Consider the following 16,988-nt stretch of genomic DNA (forward strand, 5'->3'; position numbering starts at 1 on the left):
CAGGCCCGCCGAACGAAAAAGTTGCCCGCCCCTGGCTTAGGGTATCAAACACGGATTCCGTCATTACTAGATCGGCGCCTTCACGCTTCCACTGGCGCTATCTAAACACCACAATAGTTTATCAATAAGTTAATGTCTTTAATAATAGGAAAAAACGTGAGAAACGCCGCAAATAAACGCAAAAATTGATCCTAAACTTGGTCGCCGTGTTTGCCTTAATTCCTTATGACAACACTGTAGTAAACATCTAATTGGCATAATTTCACACAGTGCCGTTTTTTCCGTCTACTGGTTGATTATGTGCATTCTTTTATAGTTTATTGTGCAATAAAAAGCTTCGCTTCATATTTTTTTGCTCGATCCCCACAATTAATAAACTATGCTGAGTGCAGACCACACAACAAATACAAGTATACCAAGAAAAAAATTGTTATGTGACCTGGCGCTAACCGTCACATGTAAGATACATGTTGATCACGGGGTTGACTCGCGTTCACTATTGCATTTAACGTGTATCATACTATGCAGTCTTGAATGTTCTTGTTGATTGTAGTGAACACGAATGATTTTGGAATTTAGAAGATGTCTTTAAGAAAAAATGAAAACCTAGCAAAACTGTAAGTGCTATTGTCTATAGTAGTTAGCCTGTCACTTACTGTACCACGATTCACGAATCGTTAGCCTAATGCAAGAAAAAATCTGGCTCTAGTGCAGAAGTGCACAGCAACCATAAGGCACAGGATGCATTTGTAAACTAGACCCCAGTTACTCAGATTGTGACGTCATTTGGTTGCGCACTTCTGCACTTTACCCAAAAATCTTTCCTATTTGTTTGTTACCATCATGTAATCGACGATCGTTGCTGCTAGAAACTTAGCATATATCTTGAACGCTTTCATCATCAAACCATACAGAATGGTTACATGATGGGCCGCATTGTCAATTCAAACTGGTGGCGCCATGAGCCACCATTGGCATAGATGGTCTCCAAGCGAATGTTTAATGTTGCGTCATAGTCATCTGTTTACAATACTGACTAATATGGTCAAACGCCCTAATTAGACGCACGTTTTTGGAAACTATCCAATTACAAGTTTGCTTGTGCACCAGCTTGCAATAAGTCACACTTGGGTGGAAGATAGTACCTACCTACACTTAGTAATAATAAAAGTTTTAAATAACAGCAACTACTTTTCGTGTAATTAGCAATTTGCACTGCGATTTTATTGCGGGCCAAAACCCTCAATTTAGCCGCACTGGTTCCCAAACGTAAGCGGTGAGTATAGATGTTAAAAAAACGATTTACTCGATTAGTTTCATGAGGCACGTGCCAAATAAACGAGCAGACGATGCACAACTAAATACGATAATGTTGACTATTCTCGGTACCTAACTAGCTCAGAAATTAATTACTCACTCTGATAAATCTGCAACTTTCTTTGTTTATTACTTCGTAGGCCTAATGCTGTTAAGTCGCAATGCCACTTACGGTTCCAATTAAGACTCACTACTTTTTGTTAATATGTGTGATGTTAGGTGAAGGTAAAATGTAAATATCGCAAATAGTATTGTCTGCCAACAATAGAATGGCGTGCTGTAAATATTAAAATCAATTATCTGCCTCTTTGAATTTCTTGGCGTGTAGCCTTTTTCAACTTATTCTGTATCGGACGACCTTATTTGCGTCCTCATTTTGTGGAACAGCATTTGCGGACAGCATTTTTGCGTCCTCATTTTGTGGAACCCTCCGGTATATTTCAGTTTAAACATTCACCACTAAATTCTGAAATTGCGAGGCTAGACTAAGTGTCTCCCCTAATCTCGATTAAGCCGTAACGATACTCCAATAACTTTTCTCTTTTTACGGTCACCACAATTATGATATCATGTTTTGCATTCCAGTCGGGAAAGCTTTTATTGCTCACCACGCTGAAAGTGAAAATGGTAAGGCTGAGTGATTTTGAAGTATTTTGAAAAGGCAATAGGCGCTTTAATGCCAGCAGTAAAATTGTTGTGCCTTTTAGCGACAATTACAATGTAGCTTTTCGTCCACAATTCTAAAGTAGCGACCCCCTTTTCATGTCTCAAATGGTTAAAGGCCATCCTATTTCCTAGTTCAGTAAGTCCACTTTATTAGGCTTTTGCGGTGGACATGGGTGGAAATAAACTGCTTTATAAAACATGTTTAACATATAAAATAACGATTTACATTTTAAAAGCCACCAAAGAAAAAAGGAAAAAACTTCAGTGACTCGAAGAGTCGTTACAAGACCACTCAGGTGACCTGCATTTTTTAATGTGCAAACCGCAAAATGCGTACCAAATTCAAACGCACGTTATTGCTTTTGACTCTGCGGAAGATTTAGAAATGTTTTACCTGTGATTGAAGACGAAGACTTCCGCTAGTCAATGACATAAAAACTTTTTCAAATTTACCAGTGTAGAACGTGCCACAACAAAGTTCAGACAGCCAATGCGAAACATGTTATTGGCCTAAAATCAATAGCCTGACAAAATACGTTCAGATGAGAAGATCAGACCACATGCAATGAGCTTATCTTTAGCATATGGTTAGATGAAAGATAGGTTAACAAAAGGACATAAAACGCGATAATTTATTTTTTGTTTATTTCTTATAATAACCGTTGCACATTTTTTGGGGGCAAAACAGTGTGCGCCCGATTTAGGACGTTTGACTATACATAAGATATTATGTCGATATAATGCAGGTGTACCTTTCGTAATGAAATGTTGCAACACTGCTTATTTTAATTGTCTAGAAATCTACAAGCACCTACAAAAGATGATTCTGTAGTCTCCCGGGGCACTTTCATAAGATTGTTATTTTACACATTTTTAATGGTGACACTCCCAATTTCATCCTATTTCATTTCCAAGTAAGTAAATTTTTATTGTTTAATGAATCCACAAAGGACAATGTACATCAAACTTAAAATCATCACCTCGGATACTTTGCAACTGGCTTCTTTGATAATTTAATCGTTAACTGTTTTCTTTGCATTTCAGGACATTTGTTTATGAAGGTTTTATGGGCATTAAGGATCCTGATAGCATTGTTCCTTCTGCCCTTACAGCAGTAGTAATGGTGCATGTTGTACTTGGACTTTTTGTTTATGCTGCATATACAGAAGATATTCCAATCAAACCCAAAAAGGATTAAACATTTTTTCATTTTTCGTCACGGACATAAACTGAGATAAATAGTAAATTCAAGCATGACAATCGGTCAGACTCTAATTTTGGGCTTTGTGCTTTGTTTAGTGCTTGCTCTGTGCATTGCCAATCCGTGGGTTGTAAGCATTCTGATCAATCTTATTACATCCCTTGTTGCCATTGTACTTGGAAGTTTAATTGGTGTTTTTCTTATTTATTTGCTTCTTAACTATATTGAGAAACACAAACTCTATCTTGAGCAGGAAAGTGACCAATGTGTACAACGAACTCAGGGTGTTGCCTTGGAACAAAGAGCAAATTTGCCATCTCGATTTTCAGCTAAATTTTATTTGAGAGCACTTAGCTTTTGGTTTTACACCAGAAGCAAACTCTTTCTTGCTAATGTTGCCATAAGGCTCGCTCGATCCCCATTAATTCAAGCACAGACAGGCAACATAGACACTGGCAACAATCGTCCTGCTCAAGCCCGAGGAGTATTTGAAATTATTCATCCTTATGGAAAAACTCCGGAGGAAATGCTTTGTAGTCCCTATGGACCAAGCTCATATCAGTCTGGCACTAAAACTTGCGTTTCACCGAACATCGATGAAATTATGCATAATGTTTTCGAATACACCTACAGGGACTATGTTGAAACATGGTAAGAGTTAAATGTACTTTTACAGACAAATTAAAAATTGTAATAGATTGTTATGTTTTTCCATTGTTTGTACTGTTGTAAGAAGTACTTATTTTAGTTTGTGTGCCCATCAAATTCAAGTTAAAAATACAGTAGCTACATGAAGTATCATGGTAAATCCAAGGTTGACATGTATTTGAGAATCTACACAGATGTGGGGGTCTAGTATGCTTGTAGCTTGGTTTATTGGGAAATGTATGATAATAACTAATCACCAGTGCACTGATTGAGTATTACGCTGTGCATTTGGAGTTTTGATAAAAACAATAGAACAATAAAACCATTCTTATGATATAAGCCACTTGTTTCTCTGTTACTGTGGTTTAAATGAAGTGTGCAATGGTTTAAAAAGCTCAGTGACCCTGTGGATTTGTTTACTAATTAACATGTTGTCATGCTCATAAAAAAGTGGCTAGGAGTGAACAACTGGGTGTGGTTCAAAAAACAAGGGCATGGTGGCTAAAATAAGTGCTGTACAGCTAATCCAAAGTCCTTGGTTGTATTTTATATTTCTTGTACACCCAGGTACAGTAAAGTGAGCAGTGACCGTGGAAACTTTCATAAAATGATCCGAGCAGATTATTGGGTTGTTGTGAAAGCATTTTCGGAACGTCTTGCAAAAGTAGATACTGTCAACCTGATTATGAATCGCTTTGTGAAATGTGTGCATGAGCACATGGATGAACTGAAACGTACAGCTAAAATGTATGTACTTCTTTTCTGTTTATACTAAGACAGTCGTGAGCTGTGAACGACATAGCTGTATCTGGTTCATAGATTGATGTACTTTAAGTGATCCGTTTTCTGTTAACTTGATTTGCAGGCATCCCAGTGAACAAAAACCTATGTTTACTTTACACCCTTGTTTACGGGATCGCAACACTGAACTTGGTTACTTGCGCCAGATCTGCGACTATATTCTGATCCTGACACTTCCACCAGAATCTGCCCGCATCACCAGCTTACGCTACATACTGCGTGAAGTTCTTGCAGGTTTAGGTAATGCAAAATAATTACCAGTTGTGGTTTCTGAAAAGTTGTTATTTCATTGCTACCAATGCAATAATTTTTTTGCAGCTTTCCTTCCGATGGTTGAAACTTTATGTGATCCTGACTATATAAATCGCACCATTTTATCTTATTTGCAATGGAAAGATAATGCTCAAGAAGAGCAAAGTCGAGCTTATGCCTATGCAGCTACATATGAAGATTTCATAAAGATAATAAATGATTGCAAAAGTGTTCAAGCTCTTTCGCAAATTAGGTACCTTCTGGTAAAATTAAGATTAGTAGCTTGCCTTTAAGATTACTTCTGGTGTCTCAGACAAAATCAACATATCGACAGTTTATCCTTTTATGGTGAAACTCCATTTTTTAACATATAAGGTATCGCATAATGACTGAGATCATTCATGCCACTACGATTAGCAGCCTTAAAAAGGATCAAAGCAAAGCTGGAAAAGCCCGAAGTTTGGACAAGGTGATCAGCAAAGTTTATCTTTGGTGTTAATGTGTATAGGTAACTGTACAACTTGACCGCCTTTAATCAAAACTTATTCTGTTGTAATGTTTCTCGTGTAGGGAGAGCTTCTTATAAATCGTGATTTGAAACGTTACATCAACCAGTGTCAAGTTGCAAAGCAACAATGTGAAAAGAAGATTCGGTAGTTATTTGTTTTGTCAGCTTTGCTTTATGTGCAGTAGACACATTAATGATGAAATCAGATTTGGTATTGAATGATTGATGAAATTTTATTGTTGGTGTTAATTTGAAATTTCAGTGCGCTTGGTGGGGAAGATTATGGTGGAAAGTATGCTCAGTCTGAAGGAGGACTGATGGAAAGCCAGGTATGATTGTGCATTGAAAACTAAAATCTTATTGCAAGAAAACAACAGTATTGATGTGGAAAACAAATAACAAGCATCGACTAATCATAGTAAAACCCTTACATGAGCATGTTGATTGGAACTATATTACTGTGGGAAGATTTAAAGTTTCATAAATACCACAACTCAACTGCCTGAAGTTTCTACGTAATTACTGTTAAGCCAAAGTGTTTTAACTGTTGAGCGGCATCAATTCTTTTATTTCGTTATTTACTTTTTGCAAATGCTTGTTGCCAAATTAGAATTTCAGAATGTGCTTCACTTTTGTCAGTTGCTATCATTTGAAGAGATAATGAACTCACCCATTGCAAGAAGTTTCTTCCTAAAATATCTCAAAAAGATCGGTAAAGCATCTTTACTCAGCTTTTGGAATCAGGTATTGCTTTTCTGATAATAAGGCTGTCTGTGACTGTTCTATTTTCTCACTTTTCCCCGTGCACTTGTATATACAGTACAGTGTACTTACTGTACTATGCAATATGCATCCTTATACATTGCAATCTTAATCTATTTGTTTACCCCAACACGGTAGTTGATCAACTGAGTGACACTTCATTTGAGTGACAGCTCATTTGAGTGACACATTCTTTTAACGTTCATTTGAGTGACAAATAACTCATGCTCAACTGAGTGACAGTTCATTTGAGTGACACATTGGTGAGTACTGTTCAAACTACAGTAATGCAACAATCGGGTCTTGCTCGTACAAATAACATCCAGGAGGCCTGGCATCACCGCTTCAATGCAATTGTCAACTGATACCACCAAAGCATTTTCAAAGGAAGTATTCTACCACCGAATTGCGCGTAATTTGAAGATCGGACCAACTGCGGAACTAACAGAAGAATTGGATGAGATCGTTGAGGATTCTTAGTTGTTTTTTTGTGGATAGTATTCTAAACTTTATCTTCTGTGTGTTGTCATCTGTGTACTTACTAATTAACAACAACTGCAACTTAAACAACAAATGTCAATCTGTCACTCAAATAAACTGTCACTCAGATGATATACAACCGCCAACACACACTACCTTGGTACCAATCAAAAAATGATTCACCTTACTAACAGTCGCACTGTGAAACATACAAAATTATGATCACGCTATAAAGTTAATTTGTTAATTCAATGCCCTGTTTCATTTTCATGGATATTTGCAGCCAAGTTTACCAACTTAAGATAACCGGTTGATGTTGCGGTAATAAGCACTTCAGTCAACCCTTGCCTAGCTGAATACGATAAAATGAGTTGGCCATCTTTGTGTTGCTAGCACTCACTTCTTTCAACCACAAAACTCTTTGCAGATTGAAATTGTAAAAACAACTAATCCTTCGGGAAAGGAACTTGCAAAAATACTCAGCCATGTTTTTCAAACTCATATTATAAACAATCCGCTTGAACAAGTTTCCATTGAAAAAAGCAGCATTAGAGGAATGCAAGATTGTGTCATCGGTAACAAGCCACCTGATGATTTTTTTCAAGTACAAAAACAAGTAAGGATACTTACCAACCAACCAACTAACCTTATAAGAATAAATCTTCAACTTTGCACATAGTTGTTGTTTTGAAATGATTATTTTATCCCTACATTGCTTTGTCAGGTTTATGATATAATGCAAAAAGATCACTATCCATCATTTGTGGTAAGTGATGTCTATTCTTATCAACTGATGCCTGAAATATTGGATCAAAGCTTTGAAAAAAGTCTCACTGCTTCGGAACAAGATTTGTCAAAAGCAGGTTTGATATAAATGAAATAACCTAATAGTTGTAATATTAATGAAATTTTCATCTGAGAAAACCTAACACTGCGGATTTCTAAACTCATAAAAACGAATTAGTTCTGAGCCATAAACTGATTAACACAGAGCTTGTACTTGCTGCTTTGATTTTAAGCTTCCTTGTTTTTAGCATTTGGTGGTGGCCATTCATCTGATGCGTCTCTTGAAAGATTGCGCAGAATTGAGGAGAAGCTCGAGTACAAAGCTCAGGCTTTGGAAAGCTTAATGTCTGCTACAAAAGTTGATTCAAAGGTTAGTTGGAAAAGCCAAAATTGTGACTGAAGTAGTTATTGGCATTATACTTGCTAAGAAGTTCTGCTTAATGTGTAGTTCATTTTGTAGGTAAAAGATCAACTAAATCGCGATATACAGAAACTCCAGCATGCCAAATGCATGCAGCAGCTTCACATAGAACGAACCAGTGCTTGGTGGGACCATATGGGCATGTGGAATGCATCCATTGAAAAAGTTCATGCGTCCCAAACAGATGGTCAGTTTTACTGCAGCAGACTGTGTTCACTCATCAAACCACATTGCAGTAATTTTACATTTGATTACTCAGGTCTAGCAACACCTGTCTACACAATTATTGTCCAGTGTTCAGGTGTGCCCTTCTACGAAACCACAGATGATGTTTCTGGCTGGATTGTGGCAAGATCTTTAAATGAATTTCATGACTTGCATCAGCGACTAAAAGAGGTTTGGGAACATCATTTTAGCACATTGATATTTGTTATGGCTAGACGGTACTTTACTCTAGAGCCAAATGCTAAAATATTGTGAATTGGTTTTTTCAGTGTAGTCCTTGGCTGAAGAAGCATTCCTTGCCAAAAGTGCCAATGTTTCGACTTAGAGGGCTTACTGATAAGTTCTTAAACAATTCAAAAGAATCACTGGATGCATATCTAAATGATATACTCAAGGTACCTAAACCGCCATGCCTTAAATCGTTAAATGTTAAAACATTTGATACTAGGATACTACAATAGGGTGGAAAATTGGCAAGTTATTAGCCGCTAGCGGTTAAAACCTGTTAGTGACTAAAGTTTTGTGTACCATTAGCTGAAAACGTACATGTTGGAGTGAATTTGGGGCAACATTTTTGGTAATCCACTGATTCAAGGAAATTTGCTGATTTTAATCATTTTAATGCTTGAATACTTTGTTTTCCTGACAAAGTTTGTGGACTTGCATGACATAAATTGCTAATACAACCCTTTTCATCACATTTCTTAATTATTAAGAGCAGTTTTACCAGCAATTAACAATGTGACATTACAATTAGCAACTAGCCGCCATCCGGCTAAATTGCTTGCCCTAATTAAGTCACCATCTTGTTTAGGATGAAATCTTAAGGTGCAGCCAAACTGTGTATGGTTTTCTCAGTCCTGGACCAGATGGAACAAATCTTTCAAAAAGTAGTGAAGAGGAAGCAGCTGACAATAAAATTTTTACAGGTGTTGGTGGTTTTTTTAAGCGAGTTCCGAAAGATCTATTGGATCGAGTTGTGAACCAGCTAGCTGAGGAAGACGACACAGATGATCTTTTGGATGAAGACAGGTTAATTTAAATAAATAATAGTTCGCTTTAATTTAGGTATTGCTTTGTTTGACTTTAATCACTCTAAAGATTGGTGTAATTGTTTGCAGCACCTTGGCCCGTGATTCTGTTGCTGAACCTCTATACTTGCTAATTAGTGAAGTGTTTGAGTTGCATGGGCTATTTCGTTTTCTCCGTAGAAGCTTGATTGTATTTGTAAGGGTGGCCTTTGGGAGAAGCATTAACAGGTGCAGTAACTGGTTGGATGTAGTCACCCAGAATCACATTTAAATTTATAATTTGGTGTTACAGGCAGGTGCGAGAAGTATCTGAATGGCTTGTATCAGAACCAATGCTGGGGTTTTATTTACAAGCTTTTTTGGATTCGATGTGGCCTAATGGAAAACTAGCCGAGCAAGTTCCATCCAGAACCGATGATGTAAAAAGACGTTCCTGATTTAAACGTTGCAACTATGTAAATTTCTGTTGATACATGTATATTGTATATCTCGATTTTCTGTAGGAGAAGACACAAACCAAGCTAGAGTTACAGGTTGAAATTCTGCGTAATATTCCGGAAGCCCTAAATGGTTTAGTGGGACAAGAGAACGGGAAACGGGGCGTATTGAAAATTTTCCATGCACTGCAAGACAAGCGTCTAAACAAGCATTTGTTTTATGTAAGATAAGGTGTCATATTATCTCCTTTGTTTCTGAATTGCAATTTTTCAACCTGTTTGAACAGGAGTAAGCATTATTGCTCGATTTATCATTTATACTTGTTATAGAACTTACTGGCTGAGATAATGGAAGAAGTATTTCCAGAAATACTAGAACAAGGAAATGTACCAGGCAATTAAAAAACAACTGCATTTAATCTGCGCAATAAACATTGAATAAATCTCTAGTTTGTGTGCTTCTGCTTCATTAAGTTATGCAGACGACGCCTCGGTTGAAACCAGTCCATTAGCTTCAGCAGCAATTCATTAATCAACAAAAAAAGGATGAATACTTTGCCTGCAACGTCAGAAAACAAGTAAATTAATCTTTTTCCCACGTCATGAATCTCAAGAAAAAGTTACTCACCTATGACAGGTCCACATTTTGACAATTTAAACATTCTATGTTTAACGGTGGGTTGATCTTTGTTCATGACCGCATCATAGACCCTTTCCGTTCTTTTTGCAACCTTACAATGCAAGCACGAGTTGTTTTACATACCATATGCTCAGTAAAAGAGACATTTCTTACCTTTGGCCAAGTATATAAATGTGCCACCTTCTTGTGTATGTCTTCCTTGGTTAAGAGTTGACCTGATTTTAATTTATTTACTGCTTCTATTACAGTGGACAGCAATGATTTAGCGTTAGGGTGTGCAAGGTGCACGAGATCCTCTGGTAACACTTCCGGGATGCCTCCAACACTGAATAAATGAAAATTTAAATGACAACAGATAATGGAATTAAATACGTTGTTAATAGTATATTTTCACTAGGGCGATTATTTTTTGACCTAAAAAACGAAAGTTTTTGACCTAAAAATTGAAAATTTTGACATTAAAAAACTTTTTTTTGACAAATTTTGACGTAAGTAGTTAAATTACGCATTTTTGTACAAAAAGTTAAAATTTATTGTAGTAAAGAAGGGCAAAAATCTGAACATAGACCTAGCCTATTCTGAAAAGGGAAATGAGCTAATTACAAATCACTGCCAAAAAACTGCAACTGAGACACAACAAAAACTGTTCAATACATTTGTCTAAACTAAAGATACATGAAGTATCTAAAGCAAAACGGAAGCAAGAGCTAATTCACAATAAGTAGACAATGGGCCATTTACAACAGTATAAAGTAGGTTACAACTTTACAAGGTGTACAATGTAAAATGACAAGTTCACCTACAGTGCAACCTCTATGACACCAAGACAATGCAGTTTGTAAAAAATTTTGACTTGGTAAAAAATTTTGACAATTTTTGACCTAATGATGTAAATTTGACAAATTTTTGACAAGTCAAAAAATAATCGCCCTAATTATCACCTAAAGTCATGAATATCTAACAAAACATGAAGGGGGAAGAACAAAAGAAAACATATCAGCAGGTATGAAGAGTTTACCATTGGCTTCCAACTTTTATTTTGTATTCCTACCTTACTAATCCCAAACGTTTTCAAATCCTCCCAAAATACATTTGCAGTAATATGTAATACACAAATGCAAAATTTACTTGGGCAAACAAAAAATTCTTTTCTAAATAAATTATTTCTTCTTAGATTTCTTTAATAAATGAACAATACATGCATTTTTAAGAATGTGATCGAAGCTTGTTTTTAAGTAGTAGACGAATAACATTTATGGGCAGTCTAATATTTCTATGGGCACCTTCGTTTTTCAATTATTCTCTTGGGGTAAAAAATGATCTGAATGGCCCCCTATCACGTTATTGTTCATTCCAACTAACAATTTTTTCGGTAACATATTAACAAAGATGGTAACTGCAGGCAGTGCAGTACGTTTGTTTTTGATGGTTCCAGTGATAGACAGATAGTTACCTTGTGCTGATGACGTGAAGTCCACAGCATGCAGCTTCAACAATTGCCATACAAAAAGCTTCTGTTAAAGAGGTATTAAGGAAAATGTGACCCCGTCTTAGTACACCTGGGACTCTGATCATAAAAAAACAGCAGTTGAAAAACAGATGAATGTCCGAGTTTGACATAATATCCTTTATTACTCGTGGTGAGGAACAGAACCCAGAAAAGTGATCCGATCTTGTAGCTGATATTGTTCACATACTTCATCTAAAAGTAGGCGTTTCGGGCCATCACCACCAATAATGAAGTCGACATCATCAAAAGTGTTGCATATTTCAGGTATGATGGTTGCCAAGAGATCCATGCCTAATAACATTATAAATGTGAAATAGTGCAAACGCCAAACAAAAACTGAAATACTCTTTACTTCTTATGATACAAGAATTGTGAACTATTTACCTTTTCTATAAACCAGCCTGCTCATCACTACAATATAAATTTTGTCATTGTTTTTATTGTCTGATGTTGATGGAATAAAAACTGTTGGATCAACTGCATTGGGAATTACAAAAACGTCTCCAGGATCAAGATTTGCTCGTAGCACTGTATTTTCCTGAAGTCGAAGGTAAAATCTCATTATTAAACAATCAACTGCACTTGACATCAAAGGTCTGTGTTATGATCCCTTGTTTACTTTACTACTTACATATCTAAGCTTACTTTGCTTGTATGTGAAACACAAATCACACAGTTAGTGTCAGCCAATGACCATTCCAGTAACCTATTTGTCAAAATCGAGCTTGTATCGGCAAATCCAAACAAGGAATGGTCAGTAAATACAGTCCGAATACCGAGTGACTTTGCATGAAACATTCCTTCATGAGCAAGTGTAGAGAACGATGAATGTCCATGGACTATGGTGATTTTTTCAGCAAGCAATATCGTTCTGCATCGTACAAAAGCATGTTAGTTAGCATGTGAAACTGAAATAAATTTTTTTTACAACTTTTTTCAAAACTCCCTTTCGTGATAAGAAATCAATTAAAATAGAGCTGGCCAAATTCAACAGTGATTTAATTAAAGAGTTTATGAACAAATTTCTGTAGTGATAAAGCACACTTGGTTATCGGCGATGCTTGCTAAAAACATTTAAGACATGTATTTGACACGTTACGTATTTGAACTATTGAAAGTTTCCCTTAATTTCCTTCTCTCAAAAGCTGGATTATGATTTAGCTGCTTGCAATTAATGTGATGTTAGCAACAATTAAACGAATACAATTGCATTTAAAGCAGTTAATAGGTCAGAATTTTTCATTATTTGTTCATGAGTAAAACAATAACTTTTTCATAAACCCTTGATAATTGATTCCATGCCAATTCAACCATTGGTAATAATTAAGCTATTTTGGAAATTATTCAATCCAGAATGGGATTGAACTGACAGAAGACAACAGACCAGCCACAAAGATATGTAACAAAAAATATACATATATTTTAAATTTAGTTGGTTTTGTCAAGACGACCATTTAACACATCTCAGTATCACAGTGCAAACTTTGGTATGTACTGCACGTAAACATTTGTGCATATTTCTGATAGAACAAAACGAAAGCCCGGCAAGAATTAGATTTTACTCTTCAATACGAGGAAAAGCAAAAAAACTAGGTTTACCTTATGACTGGCATAGCTCCAAATATAGTTGGGAGCACACATTGATTGTAGAACACGATGAGAGGTAAATAGTAGACCTTCAACATTCCACTTAAAAACTGAACACCACTTCTCTTTCCATAGGCATGTGTAATGATGATAACCTGTAAATAAACTTTGCTGTTTAAGTCCTGATAGACTTGCCATAAATAGATATGAGCAATTTATGATGCAGTCACTAGCATGTGATGTCTCCTGTATCTTTACGCCCTTACATTCTGTGGTAGAGTCCAAAAGAATAACAGCAACATGCCTAAAAAAGGATATCCAAACTTTTAACAAATTTATTTCACGAAAGAATTGTGCAGGTAGGATTTTTTCTTGGTCGATTGCAATAGAAGCATAGTGCTTTTGACAAACTTTGCGTTTTTGATTTATTTTAAAACTAAACATAGCATACTGTATATGTTAATGGCCAACAACCCCTAAACTTTTCGTCTCTTGCACACTTAGCAAACTTTCCAATCTGGGTTGAGTATGAATTGGCGTGAACATGAAAAACTTTGACTTGAACGTTAACGAGTTTCTTGTGCTGGAGCGATTACAATATTTGGAGAAAACCTGGTGTACCAGACTGCAGAGTATGATCGTTTTCAACAAGATCGTGCAAGTGCAACCAAAAACCACAAGTGCGAGCGCGCGAAAATGTTTGAGTGCATTTAAAGTGCACAATTACATAGTAAAGTACTGTACACAGTTTGACTCATTTAGTCTGTTGCAAATACCAATAACTTTGAATTGTTTATCCTGATGCTTTTAAAAGTTATGCTTTGTACATGTTTGTAACTCTTCTTATATATTTTCTTGTCTCCTGAACGTGTCACCTGCACATGAGCACTGATCATTGGCAGAACAGTCAGCACAATGCTGTGCGTTTTTTCTCGATTTCTAACAGGGTTTGACCAGGCTGGCATCAATCTCTTGCAAATTTGCAATAGAAATACCTGATTAAAATAGTTTTTCTACGATATCAACTGGTGTAGGCTCTTACTATATTTTGTCGAATTTCTTAGGAGCAGAAAGTTTGCTTGTGTGAATTTTCTGGCACAGAATTGCCATTTTGTCCTAGATTCTATGTTATAAGTATTACATTTGCAAGCAAAGTTTCCAGAGGGTGTAAATAAAATGACCTCCAGTAAATAAGTGTTTTGGCTACTTCTCCGGCTGCCGTTTATTGAAGTAAGAAAATAAAAATTGTGCAGTATGCTGCATTCTTTGCATACTGCATGGCGGACATAAATTTTGTACTTTTGAAATGTGATGTTGACCAATTTCCTAATTAATTTCGGAACAAAATTGCGTGGATACCACTTAGTCTACTTCCTATACATTGTTATGCAGGCTAAATTTTTTGCCATATTTCCTCAAGTTCCAGTTGAGTGGCATCAGAAAAAACTAAAGAGAAGTACAAAACCACGGATGCACATACGATTTGAGCGGGTGCAGCTGGAATCCAAGCATTTTGCGCAAGAGATATATTCTCCAATATCGACAAAAGTGCAGTCTGGGCTAACCGTATATCAAAGTAGCTTTTTCCAAATTCAGTAACCAGCAGTCGATGAAATAGACGCTAACAATCATATAGGTATTTATTCTGTGCAAATAACTTTCTACATCGTGTTCCTGTATGAAACGTATGTATGATAGACGGAGATTTTCACCATGGCAAAGTAGAAAGTTCGTTATGTCGCTGGGGTAAATATCAGCTTTAGCCTTTTTACCGTGGCGTCACAAAATTCTGTCACAAAAAAACAAGCATACAAATACAAAAATTGCAAATGCAAGCCAACAGCTTTGCACTCGCGGCAATCGGCATCATTCATTAGACTATGAGTTAGGCTAGGCCCTGTTGCGGAGGGAATTAAGTAGGCTACATAGGCTCAATTTTCTGGCGTAAATCTCCCTGTGTTAATATGCAAACTTTCCAGACAGAAGCGTATGTGTGCCATAGTCGTTACAACGCTCTAAATGCCAACATCTCTGTACTTGCTTACCTTGTGTCCTCTCTTCTTTAAACATTGTGCCAACTGAAACATGTGATTTTCAACACCACCAACATTTGGGTAAAAGAAATCTGATACCAGTGCAATATTATGCGCCATGCCATCCTGCTACTACACCTCCTCAGTCCCGGTCTGAACTCTGAATGCGAGCCATGGGGACAACACTAAATTACGGAATAAGGAAACTGAGGAACGCGAACTCTGGGTTTTGTTCCTCACCATCAGTAATAAATGCTATCATGTCAAACACAGAAATTCATTGTTTTTTCGACTGCTGTTTTTTATGATCAGAGTCCCACGTCTAATAAGCCGGCGTCTTTAACTGTTATTCATCAGTAAGCACGTGTTTTATTCTGCGTCGTTATATATATAAGAGAAACCAGCTTGCTATATGTTACTTCAATGCCGGTGATTTTATATTTAGGTAACTTGGTCAAACGTGTAGTAACTAATTCTGAATGAAGTGTTATAGTTAATATAAACTTTAACTTTTAGTTTGTGGGCTGGTTTTAGACTTTTTGTTATTAACCAAATCCCATCTAAAGCCCGTTTTGAACTAACGTTTTACGAAACGCCACAGTAGGGCTAAGAAATGTTGTCATTTTCAAACATATGTCTGACTGTAACAACATTAGTTTTTTAACAGGAATGTTAGTTAATGTGTTCGAGGTTCAGAAGTTTACAGCTTATTGTTTGTGAAACTTTTTCTTGGTTTATCTTTATGTTGAGGTTGTTAACATGTCTACGACTTCCAAGCGATGGAAGTGTTAGCAAAACGTCATTTCTTGGAAAAGTGTTTTTTAATTGATTGAAGTTTATAAACTTGTTTTTTGATAAACACTTCAACTGTCGTCTGATATTTATAAAATTGCTCGGAATAACTTTGTGTGAACACTTCTTTTTGCATATTCTCAGGTTGTTTCCAGCACCTGTGCTGATAAGAAGTCTTTATTGGAAGTGCCCGCTTCTTAACTACGTGTCAGCTTAACTATACATGTAACTCCCATTGCCAACATAATGTTTTCATTGCTGCACATGTTATGAAATGCTGTGTTTTTCTTGTCGAACATCTTAACTCCCATCGCTTCACGTTTTATAAGCTCGCACTTCTATCAGCGAGCAGAGATCGAGATTTAGCCAAATGGATCATCGAGATAGAAAGCGTTTACTGCTTGAATCAGCGAAATCAAAAGACGAGCTGTCTGAGCTAGTCAGGGTTATTGCAATTCATACATTAGACATCTTAGGCCTATATGCAGTAGTATTACTTATATTCTTGGTTATGCGTAGTATTGAGAAAGTGTACAGCACATAAAAAATATTTTCTTTTAAACTATTTTTGTTGTAACATTAAAACCTTTCGGCTTACAAAGGGTTAGAGCAGTGGTCGGAAAATTGTGGGCCTCCAATTTTTAGTGGGCCGCGAGCTATTAATTATTATCTCAGTTTTATCATGTAGTTGTGGGCCGTGTGATAGCCATATATTCATTATACTGTATTTTATAATGTATTTATTACTAAGAATGGTGTGTGCGAGTAATATCAGTATTTTGTTAACTTAATGTCAAATTCCGTAAATCGATTTGCTTTGCCTTCAACCGAGGAAGCTGCAATTACGATTTTTGATTTTTTACTTTTTGTTATCGTTGTTTTGTTTCTTTT

General features: G+C 36.4%; 2 protein-coding genes across 3 annotated transcripts; one reads left to right on the plus strand and one right to left on the minus strand.

The window, feature by feature from the left end:
* Window positions 1-456: 456 nt before the first annotated feature.
* LOC143452451 (sorting nexin-25-like) lies at window positions 457-9,984 on the plus strand. 2 transcript variants are annotated; one of them, XM_076953443.1, is made up of 21 exons: window positions 457-617; window positions 2,781-2,897; window positions 3,028-3,835; window positions 4,400-4,579; window positions 4,698-4,873; window positions 4,952-5,138; window positions 5,261-5,354; window positions 5,456-5,538; window positions 5,656-5,722; window positions 6,033-6,137; window positions 7,063-7,251; window positions 7,360-7,498; window positions 7,670-7,791; window positions 7,882-8,029; window positions 8,102-8,238; window positions 8,337-8,462; window positions 8,882-9,099; window positions 9,189-9,326; window positions 9,391-9,517; window positions 9,602-9,757; window positions 9,866-9,984. In XM_076953443.1, the coding sequence occupies exons 3-21, from the start codon at window positions 3,237-3,239 to the stop codon at window positions 9,935-9,937; spliced, it is 3,063 nt and encodes a 1,020-aa protein (XP_076809558.1). In that variant the 5' UTR covers window positions 457-617; window positions 2,781-2,897; window positions 3,028-3,236; the 3' UTR covers window positions 9,938-9,984. The 2 variants fall into 2 exon arrangements, with proteins under 2 accessions (XP_076809558.1, XP_076809566.1); XM_076953451.1 differs by lacking the exon at window positions 9,189-9,326.
* LOC143452467 (phosphatidylinositol N-acetylglucosaminyltransferase subunit A-like) lies at window positions 9,934-15,476 on the minus strand. Its single transcript, XM_076953462.1, has 9 exons — window positions 15,318-15,476; window positions 13,285-13,427; window positions 12,331-12,556; window positions 12,070-12,223; window positions 11,811-11,976; window positions 11,629-11,742; window positions 10,329-10,500; window positions 10,164-10,266; window positions 9,934-10,094 (listed from the first exon to the last, which is right to left on the minus strand). The coding sequence occupies exons 1-9, from the start codon at window positions 15,423-15,425 to the stop codon at window positions 9,982-9,984; spliced, it is 1,299 nt and encodes a 432-aa protein (XP_076809577.1). The 5' UTR covers window positions 15,426-15,476; the 3' UTR covers window positions 9,934-9,981.
* Between the last annotated feature and the right edge of the window lie 1,512 nt (window positions 15,477-16,988).

Source organism: Clavelina lepadiformis, chromosome 1 (genome assembly GCF_947623445.1).
Source record: "Clavelina lepadiformis chromosome 1, kaClaLepa1.1, whole genome shotgun sequence".
NCBI classification, from domain to species: domain Eukaryota; kingdom Metazoa; phylum Chordata; class Ascidiacea; order Aplousobranchia; family Clavelinidae; genus Clavelina; species Clavelina lepadiformis.